The sequence below is a fragment of the Lissotriton vulgaris genome, chromosome 10, assembly GCF_964263255.1.
Source record: "Lissotriton vulgaris chromosome 10, aLisVul1.2, whole genome shotgun sequence".
Classification (NCBI taxonomy): Eukaryota; Metazoa; Chordata; class Amphibia; order Caudata; family Salamandridae; genus Lissotriton; species Lissotriton vulgaris.
In genome coordinates, this window is record NC_141698.1 from 125,525,156 (window position 1) to 125,546,634 (window position 21,479).

General features: G+C 44.8%; 1 protein-coding gene across 1 annotated transcript in view; it reads left to right on the forward strand.

The window, feature by feature from the left end:
- The window catches only part of LOC147684822 (cytochrome P450 3A21-like), a 295,556-nt gene that overhangs the window by 267,546 nt on the left and 6,531 nt on the right, over window positions 1-21,479 (forward strand). The window contains exon 12 of the mRNA XM_086940697.1: window positions 1,066-1,228. Coding sequence (XP_086796823.1) covers window positions 1,066-1,228 — 163 coding nt within the window. The remainder of the gene's footprint in view (window positions 1-1,065; window positions 1,229-21,479) is intronic.

Sequence of the window (21,479 nt, forward strand, 5' to 3'; positions counted from 1 at the left end):
AAACGAACTATTGAGTCTTCAGGCACATTATGGACTACCTTTACCAGCATGCCTGTAGCAACGCCCACATGGGCGGGACTCGTACATTGAATAAATCATGTTCCTAACGTATGGCTCACTTTTCATCACTTCACCCGCCAGTGAACAAGAGCTCTTAAGCTCGAAACGCGTATGGCTGCTTTGAAGGGATGTGTCATGCTGACAGCCTACTACCTGTAGCGCCGTGTGCGCTAACCCTTCCTTGTGCGGCGGCTCCTTAAAGGCAACTTTGGTGGAAGAAAATATATATATATATATATATATATATATATATATATATATATATATATATATATATATATATATATATATATATATATATATATATATATATATATATATATAGATATATATAATATATATATATGTAAATGTAAATGTAAATGTATTGGCATTTATATAGCGCACTACTTACCCGTAGGGTCCCAAGGCGCTTCGACCACTGCGAAACCCTTCCTGGCTTCCCTGAGAGATGGTCCCTTAATGGGTATCTCCAGGGTGAGACCAGGCATCCCCGGCGGTCTGGTGGGGCCGTTAGTGAAGATGAGGCAAGCTAATGCCCAGCGTTGCCGAGTGTGATCGCTGATCAGAGTGGGCACCGAGGCGAGAGAATTATCGAGTCCGCTGACCCTGGTCCAGAAACCTGCCGCGCCGGGAATCGAACCCTGGTCCCGGGCCGTCCTCTGCTCTCGGGTCTGCCGCCTCTAACCAGTGAGCCACACTACTTCACTATATATATATATTCACTTAAAAAACCATAGGTTTCAGGCCTTATATAGTTAGGAATTAGCATTTTAAAAACCTTGCAAATTCCGGCTATATAGTTAGTTGTACTAACTATATTTCGCGCACCCGCAATCCACTGCTGATGATGTCACATATTATATCATTCATGACATGGTCAGTGACATTACTGATGACATCACTGATGAAATCTCAAATGACATCACTGATGACATCACTGATGTCATCTCTTTAAAAGGATCTCAAGGTGGGTTTCACTCTTTCATCTCATTTTTTTTCCAGGTTCAGTAAGGAAAACAAAGACACTCAGGAGCCATACACCTTCCTGCCCTTTGGAAGTGGACCCAGGAACTGCATCGGAATGAGGTTTGCCCTTCTCAACGTGAAGGTTGGAATAGTTAGCCTGCTGCAGAACTTCAGCTTTCAGATCTGCAAAGAAACACCGGTGAGGAACCAAATTCTAGTATAGCATGGCTTTCTTCTGTGTGGACTAGTCTGCTGAAAAAAATTACTCACTCGGCTTGTGTGCTATGGGCCCAATTCACAAATTGAATTGAACATCGGTATCCACAGGTCTGTGGTCTCACATGGGTGAAATGTTACAACTTATTGGAATACTAAAGGTTTCCTGATACATGCCTAGGAATCTGAGAGTTGCAGGATTCCATACCTACTCCTCAAAAGGTTTTGTGAATTCCTTTTTTCTGAATTGTGGACATTGTTGTGCCCGTTTATTTGTACATATTGTGCAATTAGACCTGGTGAAATGCTGTTGCCCTGGGCAGTGAAATATTGTCCCTTTTGGAGAAAACGTACCCACACCTAGACGAGCATTTAGGGTGTTTTTTCTAAGTAGAAAATAGTTTTTTTCAAGCAATTGGCCTAGACCACTGCTCCTCAATTCTTGAGTTGGATTTACTCACACACATTGTTCACTATTGTGGAATGCAGCATAGGAGTGCAGGTCAACTTTTGCGAATAGCTTGCTCTCGTAAATTGACCCTATTGCACTAATAAGTCTGACATGTAAACGGTATCAGAAACAAGCAACATATAGAAAACAAATATTTCTAAAAATGCTAATTTGGCACTTTCGTGCTTCTTTGGGCATCTACTTTCACAAATATTTCACAGGGGGACAGGTTCCTAAATTCTGTCTGTTTTCCCAGTAATCACGTTTTATGCAAATCTTTCGGTTACCAGAGAACATCATATTATTTATAAATATAAGGAGTGGAGGGAAACTTGATGGTAGTAATGCAAAATGCCTTTACATATTATGCGCGTACCATGAATAAGCATATTCCAGTTGTGGGTTTGAAATTAACAAAATAGTCTGATGGTACAAGGCGTTGAACCCAAAAGTTAACAGAACACTTCCTTTCCTTATCTCAGTGCCCAGCATGGTAGAGTCTGTAAGGTAATTAATTAAACGTAGAGATTAACTGTATTTGGAAACCTTTATTCTCCAGTTCAGCACCACCAACATCCGAGCTCGCCAGCACCACCAGGACCAAATAACTGTCTCCAGTTGAACCTTTACCATGGAGCCAAAACTAACATTCCTGGCATTAGCTGGTGACCTTAAAGATGCAAGAAGATTACAATACATTCCCTTACACAATACAATACCAGAAAAATGCAATTAACAAAACCGAGAAGCGGAAACTTAGAAGCATGGGGAACCAACAGTAAAAAATACAGCACATCACTGTATAACATAATCATCAAACCTTACAGGTACCCTCCTACATCTTAATGGAGAAGGTTTCACGACACATCAGGACAATCTACATCCATACCATATGCAGAGATGCTCGGTGAACCACCTGCGTACTTGACAAGCCTGGACATGCTCCACGCACCACCAGGTGTCACCGTCATATTCTTCTTTATAGCAATAATGGAGAAAGGGCCCATGAATCCAGTCGTCCCCTTCCTCCCTTGCTTTGGATTCTTCACAAAAACCTGATCCCCCACGCACAATTTCTTAGCTCTGACCGACTTCTTCACATCATACCTCCATTTATATTTCAGTTGATAGGACCTAAGCCCGTCCCTCCTCACTTCACCATCATCTTCACTCATTCCTCTGATAGGCAACCATACTTTATTCAACTTGGAATTAGCCATTCTACCCCTTAATACCTCCTGAGGCGAAAAGCCGGGAGCCGCATTGCTCTATTTTTAAAATTGTAAACGTGTTCACTTGTGTTTTTTAACTCACTCACCCCTGAGCACTCGCTACTTGACCAGCCGGCACCCCGCACAGCTGACTGAAAGCTGTCGCGGACGAGTGTTGACTTAACTCCAGGCGCCATTCTTGGACGAGGAGACACGCCCATTCGACAGGCCACGCCCCCTTTTGCTTCATAAGCGCGCGCTGACTGAGAGCGCCGCTTCATTCAGACAAACCCCTCCTGAGGCAAAAAGTCGGGAGCCGCATTGCTCTATTTTTAAAATTGTAAATGTGTTCACTTGTGTTTTTTAACTCACTCACCCCTGAGCACTCGCTACTTGACCAGCCGGCACCCCGCACAGCTGACTGAAAGCTGTCGCGGATGAGTGTTGACTTAACTCCAGGCGCCATTCTTGGACGAGGAGACACGCCCATTCGACAGGCCACGCCTCCTTGTTTTTTCCCTCCCACCCCACCCTCAAAACTATGATCATTCGTAGGACGCGCAGCGGACGAGCGCAGCGGGTGCGCCGGTTGCGCGCCAAAGGCGCGCTTAAGGCAAGCTCGTCTGTCCCCTGGCCCCAATAGAGACGACAGACAGGTATACAGCCCGAGCCTCCTACATCAGCTACGTCCACCGATCTCCCCCGAGTGTGGTACCCCGAGACACCCCCTGGAGATCCCTCGTCACTGCGTGTATTGTAAATCCGACCTAATCACTACAACCACCATACCCAGAGCTGAGGTAAAGAACTACTCCATGTTCCTACTTAACTGCAGGTCTTTAGTAAAACATTGCCTAGAAATTGCCTTGCTACTGGAGGACTACTCACCAGACGTAATCTTTTTGACCGAGACATGGCTGAATCAAGACTCTCAGCCGGACCTGGCACAGGCCATCATCCCGGGATATCAGATAGCGCAGGCTGACCGACCACTGGGCAGAGGTGGCGGCCTCGCGATTATCTATAAAGAAAGCTATACCTGCCGCTACTCAGCGGAAGACATTGAGGACTGTGAAAACCTCTCTTTCTCTATCGAGTTTTCTCCTAATACCTGCTTCACCGGTATTCTTATCTACCGCACCCCTGGTCCCATTGGACAATTTAACACCTCTCTACTCTCGGTGGCCTCCCAGTCGGTTGTCTCTCCCTCCAACTTCACCTTTTTAGGAGATTTTAACATCCATTTTGACAACCTGCTAGACCCTACGGCACTAGAGACACAGTCAAGCCTGGCTGCCATTCAACTTGAGCAACTGGTCCCCTCTGCTACACACGAAAAGGGGCGTCTGTTAGACCCGATTTTCAGTAACTGCGACCAGCTCAAAGTTGGCACCATTACTAGACTTCCATGGCCGGACCACTTCCTGATAGCCTTTACCTGGACCACGAGCAAACCACCCCCTTCCTCATTCACATCTAGGAAAACCCGCAACTGGTCAAAACTTCCCATTGACAATTGGATGCAGGCTCTCTGCACCACCAGACCTGCTCTCTCCCAAGACCCAACCTCAAACAACATAAAATATGATGAGTGGATAACCACCTCTCTTGACTCAGTCCTTCCAGTATACCCATCAAGATCCAAGAGACATAGTAAAACAGCCCCATGGTATACAGAAGATCTTAGAAACCATAAACGCCTCTGTAAAAGACAGGAGAGGAAATGGCGCATATCATACAATCCTGAAGAAAAAGCCACCTATAGGGAAATGATCAGGAACTACAAGCTGGCCATAAAAACCTCGCAAGCTGCCTACTACTTCACCATCATCTCCACTAATTCCTCTGATAGGCAACCATACTTTATTCAACTTGGAATTAGCCATTCTACCCCTTAATACCTCCTGAGGCGAAAAGCCGGGAGCCGCATTGCTCTATTTTTAAAATTGTAAACGTGTTCACTTGTGTTTTTTAACTCACTCACCCCTGAGCACTCGCTACTTGACCAGCCGGCACCCCGCACAGCTGACTGAAAGCTGTCGCGGACGAGTGTTGACTTAACTCCAGGCGCCATTCTTGGACGAGGAGACACGCCCATTCGACAGGCCACGCCCCCTTTTGCTTCATAAGCACGCGCTGACTGAGAGCGGCGCTTCATTCAGACAAACCCCTCCTGAGGCGAAAAGTCGGGACCCGCATTGCTCTATTTTTAAAATTGTAAATGCGTTCACTTGTGTTTTTTAACTCACTCACCCCTGAGCACTCGCTACTTGACCAGCCGGCACCCCGCACAGCTGACTGAAAGCTGTCGTGGACGAGTGTTGACTTAACTCCAGGCGCCATTCTTGGACGAGGAGACACGCCCATTCGACAGGCCACGCCTCCTTGTTTTTTCCCTCCCACCCCACCCTCAAATCGATGATCATTCGTAGGACGCGCAGCGGACGAGCGCAGCGGGCGCGCCGATTGCGTGCCGAAGGCGCGCTTAAGGCAAGCTCGTCTGTCCCCTGGCCCCAATAGAGACGACAGACAGGTATACAGCCCGAGCCTCCTACATCAGCTACGTCTACCGATCTCCCCCGAGTGTGGTACCCCGAGACACCCCCTGGAGATCCCTCGTCACTGCGTGTATTGTAAATCCGACCTAATCACTACAACCACCATACCCAGAGCTGAGGTAAAGAACAACTCCATGTTCCTACTTAACTGCAGGTCTTTAGTAAAACATTGCCTAGAAATTGCCTTGCTACTGGAGGAATACTCACCAGACGTAATCTTTTTGACCGAGACATGGCTGAATCAAGACTCTCAGCCGGACCTGGCACAGGCCATCATCCCGGGATATCAGATAGCGCAGGCTGACCGACCACTGGGCAGAGGTGGCGGCCTCGCGATTATCTATAAAGAAAGCTATACCTGCCGCTACTCAGCGGAAGACATTGAGGACTGTGAAAACCTCTCTTTCTCTAACGAGTTTTCTCCTAATACCTGCTTCACGGGTATTCTTATCTACCGCACCCCTGGTCCCATTGGACAATTTAACACCTCTCTACTCTCGGTGGCCTCCCAGTAGGTTGTCTCTCCCTCCAACTTCACCTTTTTAGGAGATTTTAACATCCATTTTGACAACCTGCTAGACCCTACGGCACTAGAGACACAGTCAAGCCTGGCTGCCATTCAACTTGAGCAACTGGTCCCCTCTGCTACACACGAAAAGGGGCATCTGTTAGACCCGATTTTCAGTAACTGCGACCAGCTCAAAGTTGGCACCATTACTAGACTTCCATGGTCGGACCACTTCCTGATAGCCTTTACCTGGACCACGAGCAAACCACCCCCTTCCTCATTCACATCTAGGAAAACCCGCAACTGGTCAAAACTTCCCATTGACAATTGGATGCAGGCTCTCTGCACCACCAGACCTCTCTCTCCCAAGACCCAACCTCAAACAACATAAAATATGATGAGTGGATAACCACCTCTCTTGACTCAGTCCTTCCAGTATACCCATCAAGATCCAAGAGACATAGTAAAACAGCCCCATGGTATACAGAAGATCTTAGAAACCATAAACGCCTCTGTTAAAGACAGGAGAGGAAATGGCGCATATCATACAATCCTGAAGAAAAAGCCACCTATAGGGAAATGATCAGGAACTACAAGCTGGCCATAAAAACCTCGCAAGCTGCCTACTACAACCTTAAAATAACTACGGCTAAATATAAACCAAAAGAAATCAACCGTATAGTAAACTCCCTGATCAAACCTCCCCCACCTGTCACAGATAATAACAACTCACCGTCCAAGTGCAATGATCTGGTGGAATTCTTCTTTCAAAAAGTTAATAAAATTTATCTTTCCTTCCCCAACCCACCCACCGACACGCCTGTCCAATGCTCGCACTCAGCCTCAAACCCGAACAAGTGGCTGGAGTCCCTTCCCCTGATAACATTGGAAACCTTAGAGAAACTGGCAATACAAATAAAAACCGTCTCCCCATGTGACCCTGCTCCTCCAGGCTCTTTGGGCTTGGCCAGCAAAACCATTGTCCCTACCCTCTTGGACCTACTGAACTCCTCCATAACGAGTAGGACAGTTCCCACGACCTGGAAGCACGCAATGGTGCGAGTTCTACTAAAAAAAACCTCCCTTGACCCAGCCAACCCCAGCAACTACCTCCCGATCTCTCTACTCCCATGGGCGTCCAAGATCCTGGAGAAACATGTCAATACCATCCTGACGACGTTCTTTGAGGAAAACCACCTTCTCGACGCCTCCCAAACGGGCTTTCGCCCTAAACATGGGACAGATACCGCCCTACTGGCCGTAACTGAGGAGGCAAGACGGATCCTGGATCGAGGGGGGTCAGTGGCAGTGATCCTCCTCGATCTGAGTGCCGCGTTTGACACGGTACACCACAAAATCCTGCTGAACCGCCTTGCAGACTTAGGAGTGACCGGAGATGCCCTGACATGGTTCGAATCTTTTCTATCACATAGAACCTTCCAGGTCTTCGACGGCACATCCCGATCATCCAGTAGACCTCTGGGATGCGGAGTTCCGCAGGGCTCTTCCTTAAGCCCTACGCTCTTTAATGCATACATGAGGCCACTGGCTGGAATTGTTCGTCCGCATGGTGTCAATATCATCTCCTATGCGGACGACACCCAGCTGGTGGTTTCCCTTGCACAGAAGAGCGGCCTCCAGTCTCCACCAGACCTAGCGGCATGTCTGGAGGACGTAAAGAGCTGGATGATGAGATCATGCCTAAAGCTCAATGATGACAAAACTGAGCTCATGCTCCTGGGCCCGGCCTCCCCCGCCACCATAGAGCTGATCTGGCCACCAAGCATGGGTATGGCCCCACCCCCCAGAGATAACATCAAAAGCCTAGGAGTCTGGCTCGACAAATCTCTGAGCCTTAATACACAGGCTACTAAGGTATCAGCCACCTGTTTTGGCCTCCTTAGGGTGATTAAAAAAGTCCTTCCCCTCCTCCGATTCGAGGCCAAACAAATAATTATACAGGGCCTCATCCAATCTCGTCTGATACGCGAGGAAACCAAAATAAAAAGCAGGTGTCTTTTTTAGAGAAGGACCAGCAAGGAAAAACCAGATTCAAGGTGCCATGGGAGATGCGGACAAGGAGGAATTTTTACAAATCATAAAGGCGCCATCCACACTAGTCAATCTATCAGACAAAACACTCACAAAAGATGAGGAATCCGTACTAAATCTTGGACTAAAATTTGTACCTCATCAACAAACAGACTTTACCCAAATGAAGTTAGAGACCATAGAATTTTGTCGCAAAATTCGACTGAGGGCCTTTTTTGCCAATCAGCCACCTATGATAGAAAAAGAAACTACAGGGTTACGTGATAAATCGACCTTCATACCTAGTCAAAAAATTCCTAAACAGGTTTATGCCTTCGAACAAATCATGCTTTCCTCAATTGACAAACTAGAGAGAAATAAAAAATATTTCCAACAGAATAAAGGACAGAGAAGTGCACTACATGACTTGAGGAGTGATGCGTCAATAGTTGTGAAACGGGCCGACAAAGGCGGAGCTGTAGTCCTTTGGCCAAGAGAACAATATCTTACTGAAGCCAATACACAGGTGAGCAACACTGTTTGGTATAGAACCCTAAAGGAAGATCCGGTCAAAAACATTCAGGGACTGATAGCAGATACTGTTAAAATAGGGTTAGATGAAGGCTATGTTGGTGTGAGAGAAGGTGAATTTTTAATCAAAAAATATCCCAGGACTCCAATCCTGTACTTCCTCCCCAAGATCCATAAAAGTCTAAATGAGCCGCCAGGACGACCCATTGTTTCTGGGTGCGATTCTTGCCTGGAACCACTTGCGAAATATGTTGATTTTTTCTTGAAGCCCTTTGTTAGTTCTGTTAAATCATATCTCAGAGACACAATGGATTTCCTCGTCAAAGTAGAAGGGACTGATTTTAATCCTGCATCACAATTGCTTGTGACAATGGACGTCACGTCCCTTTATACTCAAATACCCCAGGGAGAGGCATTGGAAGTAATTGAGCTTTATTTAGAAGCTCGTGCAAGCCCACATCGAGTCCCTACCAGCTTTATTCTCAAATTGGCAGAAATAGCGTTGCGCAAAAATTACTTCCGATTCAATGAGCAGTTCTTTATGCAGACCAAAGGGACTGCTATGGGATGCCCCTATTCTCCTGAGATGGCCATATTGTATATGGCAGAATATGAGAAGAAATTTATTGAAAAGGATAACCCATATTGCAGTCACATTAAGCAATGGCTACGATATATCGACGACGTGTGGCTCCTGTGGTAGGGGAGCCACACGGAGTTGATGAAATTTCATGGATCGCTTAATTCCAAACATCCAGACATTAAATTTTCTATTGAGATCAGTGATACAAGAATGATGTTCCTGGATGTGGAAATCACATGTTCAAACGGGAAGATGGTCTCCTCTTTGTATAAGAAGCAGACTGATAAAAACACAATACTGCACCACCAAAGTGACCACCCCAGGAACTTGAAGGCTAACTTGTCCTATGGCCAACTGCTCCGTATCAGGAGAAACTGCACGGAGTTGTCAGAGTATGAAAGACACGCTGACACATTCTGTCACGAAATGGAAAGCCGTGGTTATCCTAAAAAACAGTTAAAAAACTCATTCAAGCGGGCACGATGTACACCACGCGAATGTTTGCTACAAACAAAATCAAAGGCTGAACTAGACTGGATGGTCTGTGTCACCACATTTGGGCCTGACACAAACAAATTCGGACAAACCGTGTTAAAAAATTGGCATTTACTAGAAAACCTGGACTGTCCATTTCCCCGTCCTCTTTTCGCGTATTGTAAGAACAGGAGCATCGGACAACATCTTGTCCGAGCCGAGATAGCATTACCCAAACCTAAGAGTGACCTATTGTCTCAATGGGGAATGAAACCCATTGAGGGACATCATAAATGTGGGACATGCATGGCCTGTGGGACTACTGTGGAAGGGAAGGAATTCCAACATGGGAATATTAAGTGGAAAAACTTAAGTTTCTCAAATTGTAAAACACGAAATGTTGTGTATGTAGTCATCTGCCCATGTAATAAGATTTACATAGGCAAGACAACACAACAAGTGAATATGCGCATAACGCAACATAAGTTTAGAATCAAGAATAAAGTGCTTACAGCACCTATGGTGGAGCATTGCATTGAAAATAAACACACTGAGAATGACTTAAAGTGGTCAATTCTATATGTTCTGCAACAGTCTAGACCCATCGACCATGATATACTTCTACTAAAAAAAGAGGCCTACCTTATACTTAAGTTTAATAGCGCACTCAGCGGGCTCAACTCGCTTTCTGAAATATCTAGAGTGTGAGCTTTACCTAGTATAGTGCCTCCAAAAGAAAGGGTCGATGGTAATTGTGCGTATGTTTTCATATGTGGTTCAAATTCACCTTTTTTCACATCTAAATGATAGGCTTCTCTAGCGACCCCACTCTAAGATGGCCGTCAAGCAAGTAGCTATAAGTAGGTCAAAAACCACGTTACAACATGGCTGCCAAACTAGGTGTATGAGAGCTTTCTCTAGCGACCCCACTCTAAGATGGCCGCCAAGCAAGTAGCTATAAGTAGGTCCAAAACCATGTTACAACATGGCTGCCAAACTAAATGAATGAGAGCTAGATGCCGAGTCACAGCTTGTTCAAGTAAGTCTAGAGCTGACATGGGTTTGATTTGCCACTAATATTGCAGTAGCCCCAGAAACCTAATAAAACGCTGTTATTTCCTCTAGGGAAAGCGAGCGCAAATAATAAGGACTGAGGAAAGCGGTGCCCACATGGTTAGAAAGCGTTTACCGCTGCAACCGATTAGAACACGAACAGCCCAAGCGAGGAATCCCTCAGAGCAGGTATGCCGAGTAGAGCAACGAGTGCCATACTCTCTCCGTCTGTGCATAAAAAGCGCGTAAACGTTATTCTCATTATTTTCAGGCTGTAATACAAGACTGAAAATTAACTCCCGTTTGGTGGAAACGTAGGATCACGAGCATGATCCAGTAAGGTATGTTGATAACATATGTGCCCCATTCTGGTCTTAGAAAGTGAGCAAGAACAGGTCATGATACCTGCGTTTGTTTTTAGATCCCGAAAAGAAAAGAAACTCAGTCAGAACTAATACCCTACCCTTGACCGGCGGCTGCTGGTTCAACAGGTAATATGAGGAATCCGAGTTAAATGTAGTTGGAAGCTAAACAACTGTCAGAAATGTAGCTAAAACAAGTTTTATTTTATACACTTGCAGATATCCCGTATTAAGACAGAGCCCTGATGAGAATCCTTAGAGTTGACATACCGGATTCGAAACGCGTTGGCGTAAAAAGATTAGCCATTTATTGGTTGAATGGACTGAATGAATTAATTTGAAGTCTATTTTTCCTTTTTTGAACTGCCTAAATTCAACTGTAGTTCATTGATTTATGATTGTCATCAAGTTTATACTTTTGACTCTGGTCTTTATGGAATTACGGATGATTTTTTCTTCGTAGTATGAATATTTGAGTGTATATATATATCAGAGCAATTCACTTTGTATAATACAACTAGTTATGTGTATGTGTATGTGTTTGTGTTGTAAATAATCGCGAATTGTAAATAATTGTATATAAGGTGTACAAAACGATAAGGTGTCCCTTTCATACATCAATACTTAAAAAAAGACAAAAAACAAATAAATAATAAAAGGGCTTGAGTGATATACCCGAACGAACCAGGAAGTCTCTTATGGTTTGTTCCCTCAAAAATAGAGGATTTAAGTAAGTGTGTGGCTGGCAATCTGTGTACTTAGTCAATGGTTAGAGCAGCAGACCCTGATGCCGAGGTCTGGCCCGGGACCAGGGTTCAATCCCTGCCTCTGCGGCTCTTGGACTCAATCTCCCCAGACATGATAATTCTCGCCTCAGTGCCTAGTCTAATCATGGGTCCCACTCTGGGCAACAGCTTGCTTAATCTACACAATGGCCCCAGCAGCACTTGGATGCCTGGCTTCACCTTGGGGGTGCCCAGGAGGGGACATTCCACAGGAAAGCCAGGAAGGGTTCCACAGCGGTATGAATACAGCACTATGAGACCTCAGGGTAGAAGTACGCTATATAAATACAAACACATTTACATTTACTTTACCTCAATCCGGGATTTCTCTTTCTTCACAGTGAGTAGTCTTTCACACAACCTTTTCAACACACTCCTCTAAAAAATCTTATGCTCACTTTCATCCTTACCATAAATCAGGATATCATCTTGGAAAAAGAGGACATTGTCCAGATCCCCAGTGCCAGTTTCATGATGAAAACAGGCTGCCACTGATGCCAAACCAAACAACATACTTATGAAGTAATATGCTCCTTAAGGAGTTACAAACAAAGTAAAATGTCTAGAATGCTGATGTAGCATCACCTGATGATACCCTAATGACAGACCCAAGACACTGAAAACGTTCGCTCCCTTCAATACACTGATGGACTCGGAGATGTTTGAAGGTGGCTTACGGTCCACCCAAATGCACTCATTTAAACCATGCAAGTCCACACACATTCTAATACTGCTACCTCCATTCTTGGGTGCCAGCACGGCTTCAATCTCTTCAATGACCCCCAAATCCAACAGTTTTTTAAGTTCCATTCTTAACAGCTCCACCATCATGTTCAGTACCTTTTGCACCTTATGCATACATGGTTTTCCTCCCTTCTTCAAAACGATACTGTTCAAAGCCCTTGAGAAGACCTAACCCCTCACCAAACACTGCAGGAAAACCCTGAAAAAACTATTCACCAATGCCAGAGTTATCAACAAGCATCACTTGATCCCTTGGATTACCAGCACCAGGATTTAAAATATTCCCCAAATCACTTTGGTGCCTCTACCCCAAGATACTGTCACCTCTATCTGCCCCAAATGCTGTCCCAATTGTTTGCCTATTTTTTAAATTTCCATTTTGGTGACAACATAACCCAGTGCTTTAATACGTGACCCACAATAACTAACTGGATTAATATCTGGCTGGAACAGTTTGACATCCTCCTTTGCAAATTTCTCATCCCACTGCCTTTTTCTAATCCTAATGAATGGTGAACACGAGTCTGCCAGCAGCACATAGATTTCCCCCTCAACTTCAATCTCAAACTCTGGCATTGTCACTTTTTCACTCTCTATTCTCATAATTCACACTCAAAACTACAGTGCGCACACCATCTGACATACTATCCATCCCTTTTATCTTCCCAGCCGATCCCACACTTCTTTCACACCGCCCTTCAAGCATAGCAATTTGGACTATTTGAATAATGCGCAAAACTCCCACATCTGAAACACTAGGGGCCTCATTTATGAGAAATGACGCATCGCTGCGTGAAAGCAGCGATGCGTCACTTCTCAGTGTGCACTCCTTGCGACATTCCTGATGCGTCATATTTAATGTATGACGCAAGGAGTTACAGATACGTCAGTATTTCTGACGTATCTGTAAGCGCAAAAGTGACGCATTGCTGGAGTGTGTCACAAAAGTGATGCAACTCCAGCAATGCATCCTTTCACATGGGGCAAGCCATGCTAGGCACTCCTCTCCTTTGCCCCAAAGGACCCTTTTACAACATTTCCACCTCCAGCCAGGAGGGCTGCATCATTCATAACACCATGAATACACTCTGTATATCATTTTTGTGGAAAACCACTGCGCCTCTGCTTATCTCCTTCACCCAACTTGACGTATTCTACACCCCTTCCTCAATTGGCATGGCTTCCGCAAGCAACAGGGTCTTAGACAACAATTTCTCCTGCACCTTGTTACTGTTGGTGCATCTCACCAACTGATCTCCAACAAAAGAATCAGACAACTGCGAGCTAAAGTCTTTAGAGAAGCAACGTAATTTCCCACTTTCTCACTGGGTTGCAGCACCCTAGTGAATTATCTGTGATGGTCTAATACCATATTGATACGTGATCTAGAGTACCGTTCCCACATATTCATAGACATCTCATAAACATCCGAAAGATCTGCATTTCCATTACCAAATGGCAGTTCATCAATGCTGTCATAGATATATACAGCCAGATTCATCAAACCAGAAGCGGCTCGCAAAGGGCCAGGTTCTGAGAATCTGGCGCTTTGCGAGCGCTATTTTTGCATTTGGGATGCATCATCCCAAATGCAAAAATCGCAAATCTAGAAATCGCTAAATTGCGATTAATTGCATTTAAGGAATCTCAATTTGAGATTCCTTAAATGCAATTCATGAACCATTTTAAAATTGCGAAATCGCAATCTGGGGCCGCTACGTGGAAAATAGCAAAAACTTAGAAAAATGCACTTTAGTGCTTTTTTCTAAGTTGTATGTCAAACACACACGTGCTTGGGACATGTGTGTGCGCCTTTAGGCACATAGGAATGAATGGGAAATCATTCCTTATCTACGATTAGCAATTAGCGAATCGCAAATAAGGAAGCTGTAGAAATCGCTAAAATTATTGCGATTTCTACATGCATCCCGTTTTGCGAGTCTTTAATAGAGAATCCTTAAAATTCGCTATTAAGGACTCGCAAAACAGGACTTTGATGAATCTGGGGGATAGTGCCTTAAAGCCAAGTTTGGGCAGCAATATGGCTTGCTTCGTGAAGGTAGAAAAATGTCCTCCCTATTGCCACAATGTAGGACTCAAAAAACGTCTTCTACCTTTCCATGGCAAAAGAGGCTCACCATTTTCTGAGAGAAAGGCAGAGGGTTGTGACATACTGGTAGTTGTAATTTTTTATTGCGGTATACACTTCCTAAAATCGAGACTGTTTGGAATAAACAAAGCTAAAAACACAAAAATATGGGGAGAAATCTGTGTACTCCTTAGAGCGCAGACTCCTTAAACAACGATTTCTTTAAAAAAAAACAAGCATTGGCATAGCCAATAGGTCGTGCCTTTGGGACCTTATAAGTGTTTAGCCATGCAACGGTTGATGTTGTTGCATGAAGGATATTGTGCTGCATAACTAAATACTTATAAGGCCCCAAAGGCGAGACCAATTGGCTATGCTATGAAACAAAAAGGTTTGCTTTTGAAGCTAGAGATGTGGCTAGCTTACAGAGCTGCTGACTTTGTTCCTGGGGAACCGGGCTCGAGTCTCAGCATCATTGGTTTGCCAGACTTGTGACTCTGTGCCCTCCAAAGAGTCATATTCAGTGGTTGAAGTGCATCAGAGCTGCCGAATCGGGACATGGGATCAGTGTTCTAGACTCAGCCTCGGCTCATCATCTTGTGAATCTGGGCAAATCACTTAATCGCCCCGTGCCCGCATTATATAAAATTGTACACATTTTTATTTAATAATTACATAAAAAATCTGTGATCTCTGAGATTACTTGTGAGATGCAGTAATATAAATTAACCAAAAGTTAAAAAGAGCAGTAATCTCGGAGGGGTGGTGGGGGTCTGCAGCAGTGCTGTGGGAGGTGTGAGGGAGCGGCACAGGGAGGTCATGTCCCTTCGCAGCAGTGTAATGGGAGGGGTGGGGGCAGATAAAGGCGGTATGCAAATAAAGCTACTGAAGGTTAATTGCACAAAGAAATAGAACAGTTAAGGGGCAAAGAGGCAGGGCAAGTAAAAAAAGCATTGGCATAGCCAATAGGTCTAGCCTTTGGGACCTGCTGCATGACTACATACTTATAAGGTCCCAAAGGCGAGACCTATTGTTATTCCAATGCTTTTTTGTTTGGCACGGGCCTCTAGGGAGCTGGTGTGGTCAACTCGGGGAGGTGGAGCTGCGGGCGGGGCTCAAGCATCCTTTGATTCTGGTTAAATCACGTCATCTCCCTGTGCCTAAAAAAAATAATGTGTCCATAGAAAATAAGGACTGACCGGAGAAATAAGCAAGTGCAAACACGGGAGAAATAGGAGAGCAGAGAATGAAGGAGAAAGAGGGAAGGAAGAAAGCCACTGGGAGATGTAGGTGACACCTCATGAGGCCTTGCAGGGCCACTAAAACCGTTTCTTTGGAGATGTGGGGTTAACACCCTACTGATTCTTTAAAGATGTATGCTCTCGACCTGTCCGATTGCAAACTTAAACAGGGGCGAACAATAGCCCATAGTGCCTGGCATGTCCACACTTGTCTCTGTAGTGAGGGGGGGCACTCCTGCATACTGTAGCAGAGGCTAAAGAAATAGGCATGGGCACCCAAAGGGATGCAGACCCCCTAAGCGATGGACAGAGACCCCCACAGTGATGCAGAGCTCAACATGCCGGAGTACCAAAACAACGCAGAACCCAAAACGATGGATAGGCAAACATACCCAAAGGGATTGGCAGGCACCGCTCAAAATGACGAAGACCCCCTAAGGGATGAGAAGGGCTGCCGTGCGTCCTGCTTGTGCCCCCACACAAGAGCATGTGTTCAATAATTAATTTCCCAGCCTCCTACACATTTTCCACTCTCCCTGAAACACGTGACTTAGCCCCTGTTTCCACCATCGCACTATTGTGCCGGCAGGAGTACTGCTTGAGTGACGTTTTGAGGCAAAGACACCAGCAGCGTGAGCTACTGAGGTACTGCACACAGGGGCCAAAGGGCTCCAAGTCACCTGGGCCACCTCCAGACAGTCCCTGGCAGTGCCAACTCGGCCGCAGTACTCTGCATTCTGGGGGTGTCCCAACATGCAGAGTGCTTCGGGCTGAAAGCTAGGAGTGGCTAAAAGGTGACTGTGGCACCAGGCACTTGGCAGCTCTGCAGAAGGCAGAACAGACTGTCTATAAGCCGCACACTACGAGCAGAGGGGTCACTGTGCACTTATAAATCATGACTCTAGCATCACTAGGCACCTAAGCGGTTGCAACACTCTAAAACGGAGACCTATCCTTGAGAAGGGTGCAGACTGGGCTGAGGTGGCCAACACGTGCCAGGCTCCAGCCTGTCTCCCCATGGAGGGGGAGGGAGAGCTGTTCAAAGGGGTGGTAAGCCTCTAAATCGGTGACTTAAGTGGAAAGAAAGTAAAACGAACCATCCACGCACACACGCCCACCTCCAGCACCACCCCCCCAGGCTGTGGACGGAGCCTCCAGGCGCAAGACGTGATTTGCCAAGGAGGCAGGGGTCGACAGGAGGGGTGGGGGTGGGCTCAGTGTCACCAGATATGGGTGCAGGGGGAGAGGGGGCACATTCACGCACCTAAGAGAGGCCCTCACCAGCGAGGCGAGGCAACATCCGAGGCCAAGAGAGAGTGAGAACTCACTCAACCAGGACACCTCTCCAACACCGAGGAGAGGGAGTGACCCCATACCTGACTAGGGCCCACCTACAACACAGGGGAGAGGGAGTGACCAGGACACACCTTCAGTGGGGAGGGGAGAGAGTGACGTCACACCTGACCAAAACACCATCCATTGGGAGAGAGTGGCGTTACACCTCAGACCAGGGCAAGAGTAACATCACACCTGAGACCAGGACATGCCTTCACCCAGGCACAGTCAGATTCTGCTGACAATGCCCTCAATTTATGTAAATCTATAACTTTGGCCTTGCACACAAACCTGCAGGTGTAGGGAGAACACCGTCAGAAACGGCTTTGTCACCGCAGCACTGAACACCCTGACAAAAAAAAACAAGCAAGGTAATCGCCAGACGTGCACACCTTGCCATTGCAAGCAATATAACACATGCACGTTTTTGCCCCAAAAGCTGTGCCGATGGCATTAGGTCTCTCTCCTATGCAGTGCATGCGCACTGCGTAGGCGAGACCTAACAATCTCCTTAGCACCGTGAACAAGGCAAATTAACTTTACTCCTTAACCAACATGGCAGCACGTTGCTATGCACATGAAATGTTGCTATGCACATGAAATCATACCTATGGTGAGTGAGGGCTTTCTATACAAATCTAATAGATCTGTTTCATCCACCCTCTCTCCTTGTGTGCTTCTACACATGCATTGATTTACACTCTTTTGTTGTTTAAAACATGAAGTCATCCCGTCATGCGTGTGACGACAACATGACTGCTACTCCTCCAAGTAAGAAGAAATGTCTACAGCTGAAGGAACAGTTCACCGGCATTCACTAGATTATAGAGGCCAGGAGAGCCAAGTGTTGAGCACATGGACTGAGGCTTGAGCTTCCAAAAATCAATTTGGGACTGCGAGGACTGAGGCTTGAGCTGCCAAAAATCGGTTGAGGACAACAAAATCCCAATACTGGAAGCTGCCTCCACGGTAAAAGCACTGTCCAAAATCTATGAATCGAACATTCTAATTAAGTACAGCTGTTTCCTTTTCTTTTCTGCATTGCATGGGTTCAGTAGCGGAATTGGTGGTACGAGACGCCTGTCCCCAATCAGGCACAACTCATCGCCAGTCATAAAATGTAGAGATGAACTGTATTTGGAAACCTTTATTCTCCAGTTCAGCACCACGAACATCCTAGCTTGCCAGCACAGCTAGGACCAAATAACTGTCTCCAATAGAACCTTTTCCATGGAGACAAAACTAACATTCCTGGCATGAGCCGACAACCTTAAAGGTGCAAGAAGATTATAACAGTTATACATAAATCTTTTTTTAGGCACAGCAACTCTTCATCATAGTTAGTAGAAAACCACAGAAATGATCCCTTCAAGTGAGGTCTTGGTTCATACATTTATTTTATAACTCTAACATTTAACTATTGTCCATGCCCCTTGGAACATATATTAACCTTAATGTATATAATTCCTCACACAATATGCATGAAACCCAGTACCTAGCATCATTTAGTATTGGCTTACCTCAGAACAACCCTGTCTATTTTCTTCTTCACATTCCTCACTCATAAAAGACTCTGAGGTAATGAAGTAATTTCTAATAAGTGATGAAGTTGCTACCAACTTGTCCATCTTCCTCGTCTCATTTCCGACTTAAAATAATACTTTCCATCATATTAAGGAGCATTTATAGTGAGTAATTGATCTATTCCCCACTCATCCATCTTCCACCTCATTTTCCTTACTTGGTTGACTTTCTGTAATGAAACTTTCTTGTAAATAACAGAGCCATTACCCACTCACCAGTCTTTGAGTCACTAAGCTTACTCATTCAAGATCTGGACTTGGAATGATAAAGATTTCAATTAGCATGTTTTGTTTTTCCAGAGGACAATTGAGGTGTTGAAAACATACAGAAGTTATTGGCCCCATTTTTAGGCAAATGGACGTTCACCAGTGCACTTCCAAACATACCTTATGTGAATAGGAGTTTAAAATGTGACAGTGTGGTGGATGTATAGGAGTGGTGGATGTATAAGATGGTCTGTTATGGTGCTGTGAGCACTGAAACTCGAATAAATGACTCTTGTTGATAAGTATAGTTCATGACTGTACATGCAGGCCATGTTAAAGTCTTGTGTGCATTCCATTATACAGATGTTCAGTTCAGGTGGACAGAGTCCAAATTTTGATAGCAAATTGCATCATCTGAGCAGGGCATACAGCTTGCGTAATTTGGTTCCAGATCGGAAGCCAATTTTTAGCACCATATTAAAACTGTGTTTTAGACCTGGTATTTTTAGTGGGTTTACCCCCAGACCTTTAGCTTTTTTACCTTCTGTTTTTTACTTATTTTTCCCACTTTTAGGACTCTGGACACTTCACCACTGCTACTCAGTGCTAAAGTCCATATGCTCTCCATGTAAATTATGTTACTGATTGGCATTTCCATGATTGGCATATTTGATTTACTAATAAGTCCCTAGTAATGTGCTAAGGTGTGCCCAGAGTCTGTAAATCAAATGCTACCAGTGGGCCTGCAGCAATGGTTGTGCCACCCACTTAAATAGCCTTTCAAATGTTTCCCAGAGCTGCCTGTTGACCTTGCATGTGCACCCACTTGCCAGGCCTTAACCTTCCCTTTTCTTACATGTAAGGCTCCCTCCGGTAAACACAAGGTACCCCTTTGAGCAGGGTACAGAGTATGTGGAAGGTATGACATGTACTGGTGTGTTTTACGTGCCCTGCTAGTGAAATACTGCAAATTTTGTCTTTCACTATTGCAATGACTAGCTCTTCCATTGGCTAACATTAGAGCTGCATTGTAACATTTTTACAAGTGTAGCTTTCCATTGGGAACAACTTAAGATTTGGATTTTAGTCTCTTTGAACTCAGAATCTAATAGCACATCTTTTAGTAAAGTTGGTTTTTAAATTGTGTATTTGAAAATGCCACTTTTAAGAAGTGCCCATTTTCTTGTCTTACCATCCTGTGTGACTCTGCCTGCTTGTGGATTCACCGTCCGGTTTGAGATTGACAAAGGCTGTTTGTGCGTTGACTCCAGACACTCACAAAAAGGGAGCTGACGTGTGCCCTGCATATGACGGGCCTTCCTGGGCCAGAGTGCAGGGCAAAGGTGTCACTGACACCTGAAAAGGCTGTGGCTGCCCTGCACAATGCTATCCCCACCCCTTTTAGTGAAACTGGACTATGGAGGGCAGAACTGGTTTTACTGAGCAAATACTACAAAGAGAACAAGCATTTGCAATGCAATAGGTCTCGCATTAGGAAAGTTTGAGCTATTGGTATTGTAAATGACAATTATTTTATTTATGAGTTGGTTTTGAAAATAGCGAAATTAATAGCTTTGTCATTTACAATGCCAATAGTTTTTTCTTTCGTAAATGTGACAACTATAGCATTTATAATGCAATATGTTTTGTATTTACGTGAGTTTGATGTATTGATATTACAAATAACAATGACAGTGATCCGGCATAGATGGAGACCATGATTAAAAAAGTTTGAGCTATTGCCATTGCTAATAATGCAACACCAATATCTCAAACCTTTTATAATGCGAGACCTATTGCATTGCAAATGCTTGTTCGTCCTTGCTTCTCCCTTTGGCAATGTTTTCTCACCTTTTGCTTCTCTGCTGTTCAAGGTCAAATGCTGACGATGAAGAATAAGTGCTGCTCCCCAAACTGAGCGCAGGTGTCCATCACCAGCAGCCATCTCCATAAATTATACCTATGCTTTTGAAAGGATGCTAGTACCCCTATTGTCTATGATTGATGTAGGAGAGATGTTTGCACTGCTGTCCGTGTGTGCTTTACATTTGAAGGAAGGTTCACATAGGTGACAGGGGCTCCCTCATTTTCCATGTCAGGACATCTAGGCACATACCTGCAATTAGAGTACTGAAAGTATAAACTCCAGAATGCATTCTGCCATCGGTTAAAAATAAATTTTGAATTTCTGAATGTGTCACTCATTGTTTGAAGTTTCTTGGCAGCTGCATAGAGCTTTCCTGCTGTATGTGCTGCATGTGTATATGTGAAGTATTATGTACTTGCACAGAATGCAAGAAAAAGTAATTTGCAATTGTATGTAGTACAGAATAAGGCAGGTAAACTACTGCAATCTAATGACTAGCAAAATATAAAAAATTTATTCTAAATTAGGGTAACAAAATAAAAGGTGCACAACAAATAGTTGAGAGGCTTCAAAATATGAGGCACTAAGGACGTCACCATCAAAAAGGCACTGGTGTACTGT